The 13222-nt window shown below is 39.6% G+C and overlaps 1 protein-coding gene across 8 annotated transcripts in view; it reads left to right on the plus strand.

Moving 5' to 3' along the window:
* NBEAL1 (neurobeachin like 1) overlaps positions 1 to 13222 on the plus strand; it is a 226669-nt gene that overhangs the window by 157943 nt on the left and 55504 nt on the right. For all 8 annotated transcript variants that reach the window (XM_053596936.1, XM_053596939.1, XM_053596938.1 and 5 more), the window contains 2 exons: positions 7377 to 7472; positions 7866 to 7990. In XM_053596936.1, coding sequence (XP_053452911.1) covers positions 7377 to 7472; positions 7866 to 7990 — 221 coding nt within the window. The remainder of the gene's footprint in view (positions 1 to 7376; positions 7473 to 7865; positions 7991 to 13222) is intronic.

Genomic DNA, 13222 nt, shown 5'->3' on the forward strand with positions numbered 1-13222 from the left:
TTGGGCTTCCTGTAAAATCTATACATACAGATTTCACTTCTCACCATTCCCCATAAATATATTCTTTGCCAAAGGCACACAGTAAATTTAAGATGAATGATAATTTGTTAGACGTCTCAGGCACTGTGTAAAAGAATTAGAAGGCTAGATATAATGAGGTAATTAATAGAAGATAATGATTATCTCTTTAGAAAACTTGTACATAATATAGCAAAATTCCAACTATCATGGCTTCATTAAAGTAGTTCCCTGAGAATGATTAATATAACGTTTCATTAAAATTTTTGGATAGTTCTAGAATATTAGGATATTATTTAGTACATATATTTACAAAATTTTAGTTTACAATGAACTTTTCAGAGTGGGATTAGTCCTTTTAGAATTGAAGTTTTATGGTACTCAAATAATTAATTGAGGAAAAGACATTTTTAAAGAAAGGTCTTATTCTTATCAAGACCTTTTGTACTGCAATATAAGATTTATACTGAATTTTCTGTTCCTTTTTTAAAGACCAATTTTTAAGCAGCAGTGAATTTAGGAAAACTTCATTAATTTCTGTTCCTGCTAAACATGTTTTAGCCTGTTCCTAAAGATGATAGAGATAATGGTTACAAAAGATTGTGTTGGTACTATTTGTTGTTTTTTTTTTCTTTTAATTAAATCATAACTGTGTATATTAATGCAGTCATGGGGTACAGTGTGCTGGTTTTATATACCAAATATTTTCATCAAACTGGTTATCATAGCCTTCACCTGATTTTCTTAGTTACTGTGTTTAGTCATTTATATTCTACACTTAGTAAATTTAACATGTACCCTTGTAAAATGAGCTGTAGGTATAGTCTCCCTAATAACCTTCCCTCCACCCATTCTCACCCTTTCCCCCTCCCTCCTCTCTCCCCTTCTTCTTGGTCTGTAGTTGGGTTATAGCTTCCATATGAAAGCTATGAATTGGTTTCATAGTAGGGCTGAGTACATTGGATACTTTTTCTTCCATTCTTGAGATACTTTGCTAAGAAGAATATGTTCCAGCTCCATCCATGTAAACATGAAAGAGGTAAAGTCTCCTTCTTTTTTTAAAGCTGCATAATATTCCATGGTATACATATACCACAATTTATTGATGAATTTATGGTTCTATGGGCACTGGGGCTTCTTCCATGACTTAGCAGTTATAAATTAGGCTGCAGTAAGCATTCTGGTGTAAGTATCTTTGTTACAGAGTGATTTTTGGTCTTCTGGATATATACCTAGTAGAAGCATTGAAGGATTGAATGGCAAGCCTATTTTTAGATCCCTAAGTGATCTGGAAACATCTATCTAAAAGGAACGTATTGGGCGGCGCCTGTGGCTCAGTCGGTAAGGCGCCGGCCCCATATACCGAGGGTGACGGGTTCAAACCGGCCCCGGTTAAACTGCAACCAAAAAATAGCCGGGCGTTGTGGCAGGCGTCTGTAGTCCCAGCTACTTGGGAGGCTGAGGCAAGAGAATCGCTTAAGCCCAGGAGTTGGAGGTTGCTGTGAACTGTGTGAGGCCACGGCACTCTACCAAGGGCAATAAAGTGAGACTCTGTCTCTACAAAAAAATAAAAAAAATAAAAGGAACGTATTAGTTTGCATTCTAACTAGCAGTGCAGAAGTGTTCCCTTTTCTCCACATCCACGCCAAGATCTCTGGTTTGGGGATTTTGTGATGTGGGCTAATCTTAACTGGGGTTAAGTGATATTTCAAAGTGGTTTTGATTTGCATTTCTCTGATGATTAAGGATGATGAGCATTTTTTTCATGTGTCTGTAGGTCGTGCTCCTGTCTTCTTCAGAGAAGTTTCTCTTCAAATCCCCTGCCCACCCTGAGATGGGATCACTTGTTCTTTTCTTGCTAATACGTTTGAGTTCTCTGTGGATTCTGGTTATTAAACTGTTGTTGGAGACATAACCTGCAAATATCTTCTCCCATTCTGAGGGCTGTCTGCTTGCTTTACTTACTGTGTTTTTGACTGTGCAGAAGCTTTTTAGTTTGATCAGGTCCCAGTAGTGTATTTTTGATGTTGCTTCAATTGCCCACGGGGTCCTCCTCATAAAATATTCTCTCCCAGGCTGATTTCTTCAAGAGTTTTCCCTGCACTTTCTTCTAGTATTCTCATAGTTTCATGTCTTAAGTTTAAATCTTTAATCCAGTGAGAGTCTATCTTGGTTAATGGTGAGAGTTGTGGGTCCAGTTTAAGTCTTCTACAGGTCACCAGCCAGTTTACCCAGCACCATTTGTTAAATAAGGAATCTTTTCCCCACTGAATGTTTTTAATTGGCTTGTCAAAGATCAAATAATGGTAAGTAGCTGGGTTCATCTCTTGGTTCTCTATTCTGTTCCATACGTCTACCTCTCTGTTTTTGTGCCACTACCATGCTGCTTTGATCACTATCGATTTATACTGTAGTCTGAGGTCTGGTAGCGTGATTTCTCCTGCTTTGTTTTTATTTCTGAGTAATTTCTTGGCTATTCGAGGTTTTTTCTGATTCCATATAAAACAAAGTGGTTTTTTTTTGGATCTTTAAAATATGACAGTGGAGCTTTAATAGGGATTGCATTAAAATTGTATATTGCTTTGGGTAATATGGACATTTTAACAATGTTGATTCTTCCCAGCCATGAGCATGGTATGTTTTTCCATTTGTTAACATCTTCAGCTATTTCTTTTCTTAGAGTTTCACAGTTCTCTTTATAGAGATCTTTCACGTCCTTCGTTAAGTAAACTCCCAAATATTTCATCTTCTTTGGAACTACTGTGAATGGAATAGAGTCCTTGACTGTTTTTTCAACATGACTATTGTTGGTATATATAAAGGCTACTGATTAATGAATGTTGATTTTGTAACCTGAGATGTGCTTCCAAGTATTGGTCAATTGCCTTCAGATTTTCATATTTCTGAGAATAAAGTTTCTTATAATATTCCTTAAGGATTTTTTGAATTTCTGAGGAGTCTGTTGTTATTTCATCTTTGTCATTTCTGTTTGATGAGATTAGAGATTTTACTCTTTTTTTCCTGCGTAGGTTAGCCAAAGGTTTATCTATTTTATTCACCTTTTCAAAAAACCAATTTTTTGATTTATTGATGTGTTGTATAGTCCTTTTGTTTTCAATTTCATTTAATTCTGCTTTAATTTTGGTTATTTCTTTTCTTCTATTGGGTTTGGGGTTGGAATGTTCTTCCTTTTCCAGTTGCTTGAGATGTCCCATAAAGTTTGTTAACTTGCTCTCTTTCCATTCTCTTGAGGAAGGCTTGCAGTGCTATAAATTTCCCTCTTAGGACTGCCTTTGTGGTATTCCAGAGGTTCTGATAATTCATTTCTTCATTATCGTTTTGTTCCAAAAATTTGGTAATTTCCTTCTTAATCTCATCTGTGACCCAGCTATCATTCAGCAAAAGGTTATTTAGCTTCCATGTTTTTGTATGAGTATGCAGATTTCTGTTGTTACTGAGTTGAACTTTTATTCCATGATGGTCCGAGGAGTGCAAAGAATAATTTCTGTTCTTTTAAATTTACTGAGGTTAGACTTGTAACCTAAGATATGATCAATTTTGGCGTATGTTCCATGGGCTGATGAGAAGAATGTGTATTCACTTTTGCTAGGATGAAATGTTGTATAGATGTCTGTTAAATCCAAATGTTGAATGGTTAAGTTTAAATGTAAAATTTCTTTGCTGAGTTTCTTATTGGAGGATCTATCCAACACTGCCAAAGGTATATTAAAATCTCCAACTGTTATGGAGTTGGAGGAAATCAAGTTGCTCATGTCTGTTAGAGTCTCTTTTATAAATTGAGGTACATTGTGGTTGGGTGCATAAATGTTAATAATTGAAATCTTGGGTAGCGCCTGTGGCTCAAGGAGTAGGGTGCCGGTCCCATATGCCGGAGGTGGCGGGTTCAAGCCTAGCCCTGGCCAAAAAAAAAAGATTTAAAAAAAAAATAATTGAAATCTCATCATGTTGAGTGTTACCCTTAACACATATGACATGGCCATCCTTATCCTTCCTTACTTTTGTTGGTTTAGAGCCTATTGTATCTGCAAATAGAATTGCAGCACCTGCTTTTTTCTGCTTTCCATTTGCCTGAAATATAGATGATAATCACTTCATCCTGAGTCTATATTTATCTTTTAAGTAAGATGAAATTCTTGTATACAACAGATATCTGGCCTGAGTTTTTGTATCCTGTCAGCCAACCTGTGCCTCTTTAGAGGACAATTTAAGCCATTCACATTAATTGAGAATATTGATAAGCCTGGTGGAATTTTGGGTATCGAGTTTTTTGAAAGTCCAGTACACATTTTTAATCCTTTTGCCACTGTGGAAGTTGGGATTTGATCAAAAATTTATGAGTGAGTTTACTTTGTTGGTAGAGGATTGTGCTGGTTGTTATGGAGGATAGAGCTGAGAATTTCCTAGAGAGCTGGTTTAGTTATGGCAAATTTCTTCCAGATGTGTATGTCATCAAACTATTTAATTTCTCCATCATAAATGAAACTCAGTTTAGCTGGATACAGGATCTTGGGTTGAAAATTATTTTGTTGTAGGAGATTAAAAGTTGATGACCACCCTCTTCTAGCTTGAAAGGTTTCAGCAGAGAAATCTGCAGTCATTCTAATATTCTTCCCCTTGTATTATGGTTTTCTTATGTCTGGCTGCTTTTAGCCTTTTCTCCTTCACATTAACTTTGGCGAAGTTAATTGTAATATGTGGTGAGATGTCTTATTCAGGTTGAGTCGTGCTGGGGCTCTGAAACTGTCTGCTATCTGAATTTCAGAATCTCTTAGCTTGTCTGGGAAGTGATTATCTCATGCAGTAGAGCATGTGGGCATTTTGAAGCCACTTTGTCACCTTCAGGAATTCTTATAAGGCGAATATTAGTTTTCTTTGAATTATCCTAGAGCTCTCATAGATTGATCAGTTTTTTTGCTCTTCACTTTTCTTCTTCTTTTCAGTGTTCAGGAACATTCAAAAGCTTTGTCTTCATTGTCGGAAATCCTTTCTTCTGCCTACTCCATTCTGTTATTGAGGGATTATAATATATTTCTCAGATCTTTGAGGGCTACAAGTTCTTGTCTCAATGTGTCAAAATCTTTGGTGATTTTTGTCTTTGAATTCATTGAATTCTTGGGACGACTTTTGAATTGTTCCTTGAATTTTTAATGTCAACTTTACCTCCATTCTATTAATCTTATTTGCAATCAAAATTCTCAATTCAATTTCTGACATCTCATCCATTTGTTTATCAATGGGATGTTCCGTTGTATCCGCCATGTTGTTCCTTAGGGGAGTTGATCTACTCTGATTATTCATGTTCCCCGAGTTTTTCCGCTGATTCCCCCGCTGATTATTTTACGCCGTTTGGCTAGATGAGCAGATAAGGTAAAGTTTGGTGGGGGCTCCTGGAATAGGGATTAACAACCAAGAGCTGTAACTGGTGTCTGTACCTTATTCCCTAGAGCCTTGCAAAGTGCTACGGCCTGAGACACTGGGGACCTACTTGGTGTGGTGGGGCTAAGTGGCTCTGTCTTACTTGCAGCTTGTCTCTGTCCACTCCTAGTGAATCAGTAAATCTGGCTTGAAGTCTAAGCTGTGGAGAGATACCAGCAACTAACTCACCCCGCCTCCCACGGGCAACAACTACAAAAGAAAAATCAAACTTTCCCACAACCACACACCCAGGGTACCACTTTGGATAGTCCTTGGGTTGTTGGCCCAGGTCAGGAGTTCTAAATCAATTGTCTAAGTGTTAAGTGGGAGAGTTCAAAATGTCTCAAGCAACTAGGTATCAGGGGTCTGCTGGCAGCTCAAGTATGACTCACTCTAATGCTCCATGGAGTCAGAAGGACCCACCCAGCAAATAAATTAGCCCTGGAATGTTGGTGCCTCCTTTCCCACCTTGCACCTCTGTCACACCCAGTCACTTAACCCCGCAGGGCTGTGACACAGTTCCCTCCAATGAGTAGGGGTGCTTGCCTGAGTCACAAGGAGATCTAAGTCTCCACTGCCAGACTGCCACACTCTGCCACCTTCTGGCAGGAGGAGCTGAAACCTGACAATCTTAGGTGCTTAATGGAAGCTAGGGTGATTACTCAGTTCCAGCCCCACCCCAGATTGATATTGCTGCCACTTATATTCTGGCAGAATTAGTGTGTCTGTCACAGCTATATTCGTCTGTGGGCCAGGGTCTATTTGAATTCACAGAAAGTGCGGCTCTGCTCCGCCCTGTGCTGCTGCTGTTGCAGCAGTTCTCACGGAGCTGGCTTCTCTATCTGTGCTGTACTCTGTGTTGGGGCGGGTGCAGTTAGAGCTCACACTCAGCTCTCAGTGTCTGTTTCTCCCTGGGCTGGTGCTGTTGCTTTGTCTGCTTTTGTCTCAGCTATGTTCACCTGGGGGTGGGTGCTTCTTAGGCTCACTAAAGCAGCACTTCTGACTCAGACCACCCTGGGAGTATGCCATCTCTGTGCCCACGTATTCTAGTCTCCGTCTTGGCCATACCCTGCCCTGGGATGGTCCCTCCTCAGGCATGCCCTTTACCCACAGGGCTTGTGTTTCCATCCCAGACCTGTTCCACCAATGGCTGCTATTGGTTGCCAAGAGAGGCGGGGAGTGTCTCTCCAACAGGTGTGAGCCCTATTGTTCCCGCTGCTGCTGCTCTGTGCCATGGGGCACCGTTTCTTTCTCTCCCTCTCGGTCCACAGTCCTCCCTTTACCCCTGTGTCACACAATCAGCACAGACCTCCAACAGCTCATACTTTGTCTGCACCGCATGTGAAAATGCCCCAGAATCTGGACTCCCTGGGTGACAGGCTTCCAGACCTTGGGGTGAGAGTGGAGGAGAGTGCTGGGAGTTCAGAACTACAGGTAGAGACTATATACAGTTTTATGCCTGGTGGGAGAGTGCCACTAGTGTTAGTGGGTCCTCTCTAGGGAAGAAGTTCTGGTTTTTAAGAGGGTGTCTCTCGTGGGATAAAATAGGGAGGATATCAGAACTCTGCTTGCTTGTTTGTAGAAAGTATACTGTGAGCTGTTTTCATGGGGGATGGGATTCCCGTCTGCTTAGCAGTGGATTTTGTAACTATTGTGTTTCCTTGGGTTTACAGCTTGCCTTAGCAGTGTTGATGTGTGTTCTTCAACCTTCTCTCTTGGCTCAGCTCCAAACCATCAGCTTACTTGCTAACCTTCTGTCCTTTAACTGTCCTTTAACTCTCCTTTTGTATAAGATCCTCTGTGGAAATCTGGCTCCAGTTGGCCATCTTGCCTCTGCTGTGTTGGTACTATTTGTAATAGTTGCCAGTTTCTAGAAATATAGGTTATCTAATTTTGATATTGCTCTTTTTTGTGCTGTCTAGAAATGGGTGAACAGGGAGATATCAAATTTTGACTACCTCATTCAAATAAATACAATGGCAGGACGAACCTATAATGACCTTGCTCAGTATCCTGTGGTAAGTTTATATTAATCTCATAAATGTGAAATGGCTTTATGGTTTTATAATACACAGAAGTTCATGTATGATATTTATTTTTGGTTTTAAAATATATATATAATGTTTTTCTTTTGTATATATTTTCTATCCTATGTTTTAAAAGTATATAAACATGAAAAGTAACTAAAAAATAAAAGCCTTTTTTCTTCCACTTCATTATAAATATTCTAGTGGTATAATAGGATATAACACTTTTGTTTATTGAACTAAAGATGAATAAATATTTACAAGAGGGAAGAAATAATTTTAGAGATTATCTTTTTTTGTGTTTATTTAGCATTTGTTATTTGATATGGAAATGTTAGCTTCTTTAGCAAGGAATATCTAAGTTGTAAATTATGGCTCTTTTAGTTTCCCTGGATTTTACAAGATTATACTTCAGAAGAGTTGGACCTGAATAACCCTGCTGTATTTCGAGATCTTTCCAAACCAATTGGGGTAGTTAATGATAAAAATGCCAAAGCTATGCGAGAAAAGTAAGTGCTTTTAATTCCTCTTGTTTAAATTGGTATGAATTTCTCCTATGGACAATCAAGTGGCTTTTGGGTTTTTTTTGTAAATACACAACTGCTTTTAATAATAGGAGTCTAATAATTGTTTCACTAAGCTTTCTTGGAAATATCTTAGTTGAGGCCTATTGCAGTGGCTCACTCCAGTAATCCTAGCACTCTGGGAGGCTGAAGTGGGAAGATTGCTTGAGCTCAGAAGTTCAAGTTTACCCTTAGCAAGAGTGAGACCCCATCTCTACTAAAAATAGAAAAATTAGCTAGGATGTTGTGACAGGCACCTATAGTCTGAGCTACTTAGGAGGCTGAGGCAGGAGGATTGCTTCAGCCCAGGAGTTTGAGGTTAGTGTGAGCAAGGCTGACACCACAATGCTCTAGCCCAGTCGACAGAGTGAGAGTCTGTCTCAAGAAAAGAAAAAATCTTGGATGCCCTTTAAATATCTTTTTCGTTGTTGAGACAGAATCTCACTCAATTGCCCTTGGTAGAGTGCTGAGGCCTCAGCCTAGCTGACAGCAGCCTCAAACTCCTGGGTTCAAGCGGTCTTCCTGCCTCAGCCTCCCACATAACTGGTATTACAGTTACCTACCACTAGCTAAGCTACTTTTTCTATTTCTGGTAGAGATGGGATCTCACTTTGGTCATGCCAATGTCAAACTCCTAAGCTCAAGCAAGCCCGTCTGCCTCAGCCTCAGTGATATGATTACAGGTGTGAACCACCACACCTGGCCACCCTTCAAATATCTTAACTGTAGTTTTATTGATTTCCTTTCTTTACTAAATTTATATTGATGTAGCTCAGAATTTCTTCTTACCTTGTTGTAAGTATGTGCTAAAGGGTAATATGTCATTGAAATTTTTCTTCTCATGTATTTTAGAGTTCATAACATAACTAACATTTAATTAAAAACATCCACTTAGTACATTTTGGCAGGTATAAAATTAATACTAATCTGTTATTCAATAATGTGAATAAAGAACAATGAAATGTGTGACAATTTGGACAGTGTAGTTTTAATAAGAAAAAGAAATTTGTGGCTTGGTGCGATGCCTACAGCTCAGTAGCTAGGGCGCCAGCCACATACACCAGAGCTGGTGGGTTCAAATCCAGCCCGGGCCTGCCAAACAACAATAACAACTACATGGGCGGCACCTGTGGCTCAGTCGGTAAGGCGCCGGCCCCATATACCGAGGGTGGCGGGTTCAAACCCGGCCCCGGCCAAACTGCAACCAAAAAATAGCTGGGCGTTGTGGCGGGCGCCTGTAGTCCCAGCTACTCGGGAGGCTGAGGCAAGAGAATCGCTTAAGCCCAGGAGTTGGAGGTTGCTGTGAACTGTGTGAGGCCACGGCACTCTACCGAGGGCCATAAAGTGAGACTCTGTCTCTACAACAACAACAACAAAAAAAAAACAATAACAACTACAACCAAAAAATAACCTGGCATTGTGGTGGACATCTGTAGTCCCAGCTACTTGGGAGGCTGAGGCCAGAGAATCACTTAAGCTCACAAGTTTGAGGTTGCTGTGTACTGTGACACCATGACACTCTACCCAGGGTGACATAGTGAGACTCTGTCTCCAAAAAAAAAGAAAGAAAGAAAAAAGAAATTTGTGATGTTCTGTTTACTTGTGATCCACCTTGTCAACTTCTCATATTTTTTTTTCAAAGCAAGCTGCCCACTGGCAAAAGAGTAATCTGAGTTTTAACCTTCTCCTTATAGATGACTTTTCAGTTATGACTTCTAAGAACAAAGAAGAATTTGGTATTTTTATTTTTTTACTTTTTCTTTGCAAATCTTCCCTAGGACTTTTTGCTGCCTAAGCTGAAGTGCCCAAGCTAAAGTTGTGGTCTTTCTCTGCTGCCCAAGCTAAAGTGCCCTAGCATCAGCCTAACTCACAGCAACATTAAACGCCTCCCACCTCCACCTGCGCAGTTGCTGTGACTGCAGGCTCCCACCAGAATACCCAGCTAGTTTTTCTATTTTTAGTAGAAATGAGGTTTCACTCTTGCTCAGGCTGGTCTCCAACTTCTAAGTTCAAGTGATCCTCCCACTTTCGCCTGCGAGACTGTTAGTATTACAGTGAGCCACCTTGCTTGGCCCCCAGAACTTTTTGATAGGTTTAATATTTTATTTGATTTACTTGTGGAACTTGGCTATGTATATATATGTATGTATTCAGTCATTGCCATTGGTCAAACTTTCTTCTGATAATAACCAAAAAAAAAAAGAGGTTTTGTGGTTTTTTTAAACAGTGTTCCATAGGAATTATTTATATGAATAACTTATTTTTATTTATTTATTTTTTTAATTTTTTTTTTGAGACAGAGTCTTAAGCTGTCACCCTGGGTAGAGTTCTGTCGTGTCATAGCTCATAGCAACCTCCAACTCAGGCTCATGCAATCCTCTTGCCTCAAGTTTTTCTATTTTTATTAGAGACGGAGTCTCATTTTTGTTCAGGCTGGTCTCGAACTCGTGAACTCAAGCAGTCCACCTGCCTCTGCCTCCCAAAAGTGCTATGATTATAGGCATGAGCTACTGTGCCCAGCCAATAACTTATTTTATTGGTAATCAAAGATACAAATTTCTTTTTTTCAGTATAACAGAGAATTTTGGGCGGTGCTTGTGGCTCAGTGAGTAGGTTGCTGGCCCCATGTACCAAGGGTGGCAGGTTCAAAAATGGCCCGGCCAAACTGCAATAGTATAACAGAGAATTTTTATTTAAGAAAAAAGAGAAAGCTTAGAGTACTTCCAGAGAGAGTTAGAAGTGGGACCTCTCATGAAAGAGATCAGAGAGAAAGACCACATACAAGTTGTTTTTTGTTTTTTGTTTTTTTATTAAATCATAGCTGTGTACATTAATGCAATCATGGGGCACCATACACTGGTTTTATAGACCACTTGACATATTTTCTTTTTTTTTTTTTTTTGTAGAGACAGAGTTTCATTTTATTGCCCTTGGTAGAGTACCGTGGCGTCACACAGCTCACAGCAGCCTCCAACTCCTGGGCTTAGGCGATTCTCCTGCCTCAGCCTCCCGAGTAGCTGGGACTACAGGCGCCCGCCACAACACCTGGCTATTTTTTTGTTGCAGTTTGGCTGGGGCCGGGTTTGAACCCATCACCCTCGGTATATGGGGCCGGCGCCCTGCTCACTGAGCCACAGGCGCCACCCCACTTGACATATTTTCATCACACTGGTTAACATAGCCTTCCTGGCATTTTCTTAGTTATTATGTTAAGGCATTTATATTCTACATTTACTAAGTTTCACATGTACCCTTGTAAAATGCACCGTAGGTGTAATCCCACCAATCACACTCCCTCCGCCCATCCTCCCCCTCCCTCCCCTCCCTCTCCCCCATACAAGTTGATTTCAAATTTTAATGGCATATTTGTTTTTAGAGACGGGGTCTTACTCTGTTGCCCAAGCTGGGATGCCGAAGCACAGTCACATCTCACTTCAGCCTTTAACTCTTGGGCTCAGGTATCCTGCAACCTCAGCCTTCCAAGTAGGTAGGACTACAGGCACATGCCACCATGCCCATCTAATTTTTTAATTTTTTGTAGAGATGCCATGTTACCCAGACTGATCTCAGATTCTTAGTCTCAAGGGATCCTCCTGGGTCAGCCTCCCAAAGTGCTGGGATTATACTCATGAGCCACTGCCACTCACCTAATGGCATATTTTTGTGTCAATACAAATGACTTTGACCTGACAACTTTTTTTTCCCCCTAAACATTACTAATTACTGTGTAAAATGGAACTGGTCTCAGCTTGATGAACAGATTATTATTTTAGTTTTTAAAATTAGGTGGTTATTGCCTCCATAAAACTCTTTATTCTTATTTAGGTTTTATAAAAACTAATTTAGGGCTTAGCGTCTATAGCTCAATGGCTAAGGCGCCAGCCATGTACACCAGGGCTGGCAGGTTCGAACCTGGCCTGGGCCTGCTAAAAACAACAATGAAAACTGCAACAAAAAAAATAGCTGGGCATTATGGCAAGCACCTGTAGTCCCAGCTATTTGGGAGACTAAGGCAAGAGAATCTCTTAAGCCCAAGAGCTTGAGGTTTCTGTGAGCTCTGACACCCTAGCACTCTACCAAGGGCAACATAGGGAGACTCTGTCTCAAAAAAAACCCCCAAAAAACTAATTTAGACTTTTTTCTAAATTAGAAAACCATTCAGACCAATTATACATGTAATTATCAATCATAGTTTATAGAATCATTAGATATCCTTTGCCAATAGTCTTGCTTACGCCATTGTCCTTTCCAACATCTCCTTTTTCTTTTTTTTGGCCAGGGCTGGGTTTGAACCCGCCACCTCCAGCATATGGGACCGGCGCCCTACTCCTTGAGCCACGGGCGCCTTGAGCCACAGGCACCGCCCTCATCTCCTTTTTCTTTTATCTTTAGATTTCAAGGCATTAGTAATGTCCACAATAATTAACTGGTTCCCTGTATTTTTTCCATTTGGCCACAAGAAGATATCTAGTGATCACATTGCTTTCACTACTAGAAAAATGGAACCATCCAAAGTGTCTAAATTACAGTAAATTGAGATACATCCATACAGTTCAGTATCATGTATATGTTAAAAATAGACAAATCACTTAGAAAGATGTCAACAGGAAATTCATAAATGAAATAATAAGTTGGGAATAATACCTTATGTATAGTACTTATATGTGAAAAAAATGTTTGTATATAAGTTTATACATTAGGACAGACAAATACTTACGAAAAATATGAATTATCTCTGGGACATAAGATTATAGTTGATTTTAAATTTCTTCTGTTTTAATATTTTTTGTTTTCTAATGTTTCTACAGTGAACATGTATGATTAATATTGCATAATACAAAACTATTTCAGAATCCAGTATTAGTGATATTTTATTGTTCAGAGAAAAAGTATTACAGAATGAAACTTTTCATTTGTTAATATAGTATGATAATATGAATAAATAGCTTGATTATGAAACATATCAGGGACTGACTTTTTAAAAATATTTCAGCAATACAATATAAACTTGTGCCCCTTTATGTAATTTTCCTATTATAAAACCTTAGGGTCTAGGCACAGTGGCTCTTGCCTGTAATCCTAGCACTTTGGGAGGCCAAGCTGGGTGGATTGCTTGAACTCAGGAGTTCGAGACCAGCCTTAGCAAGAGCAAGACCCCATCTCTAAAAATAGCCAGGT

Source organism: Nycticebus coucang, chromosome 7 (assembly GCF_027406575.1).
Source record: "Nycticebus coucang isolate mNycCou1 chromosome 7, mNycCou1.pri, whole genome shotgun sequence".
NCBI lineage: Eukaryota > Metazoa > Chordata > Mammalia > Primates > Lorisidae > Nycticebus > Nycticebus coucang.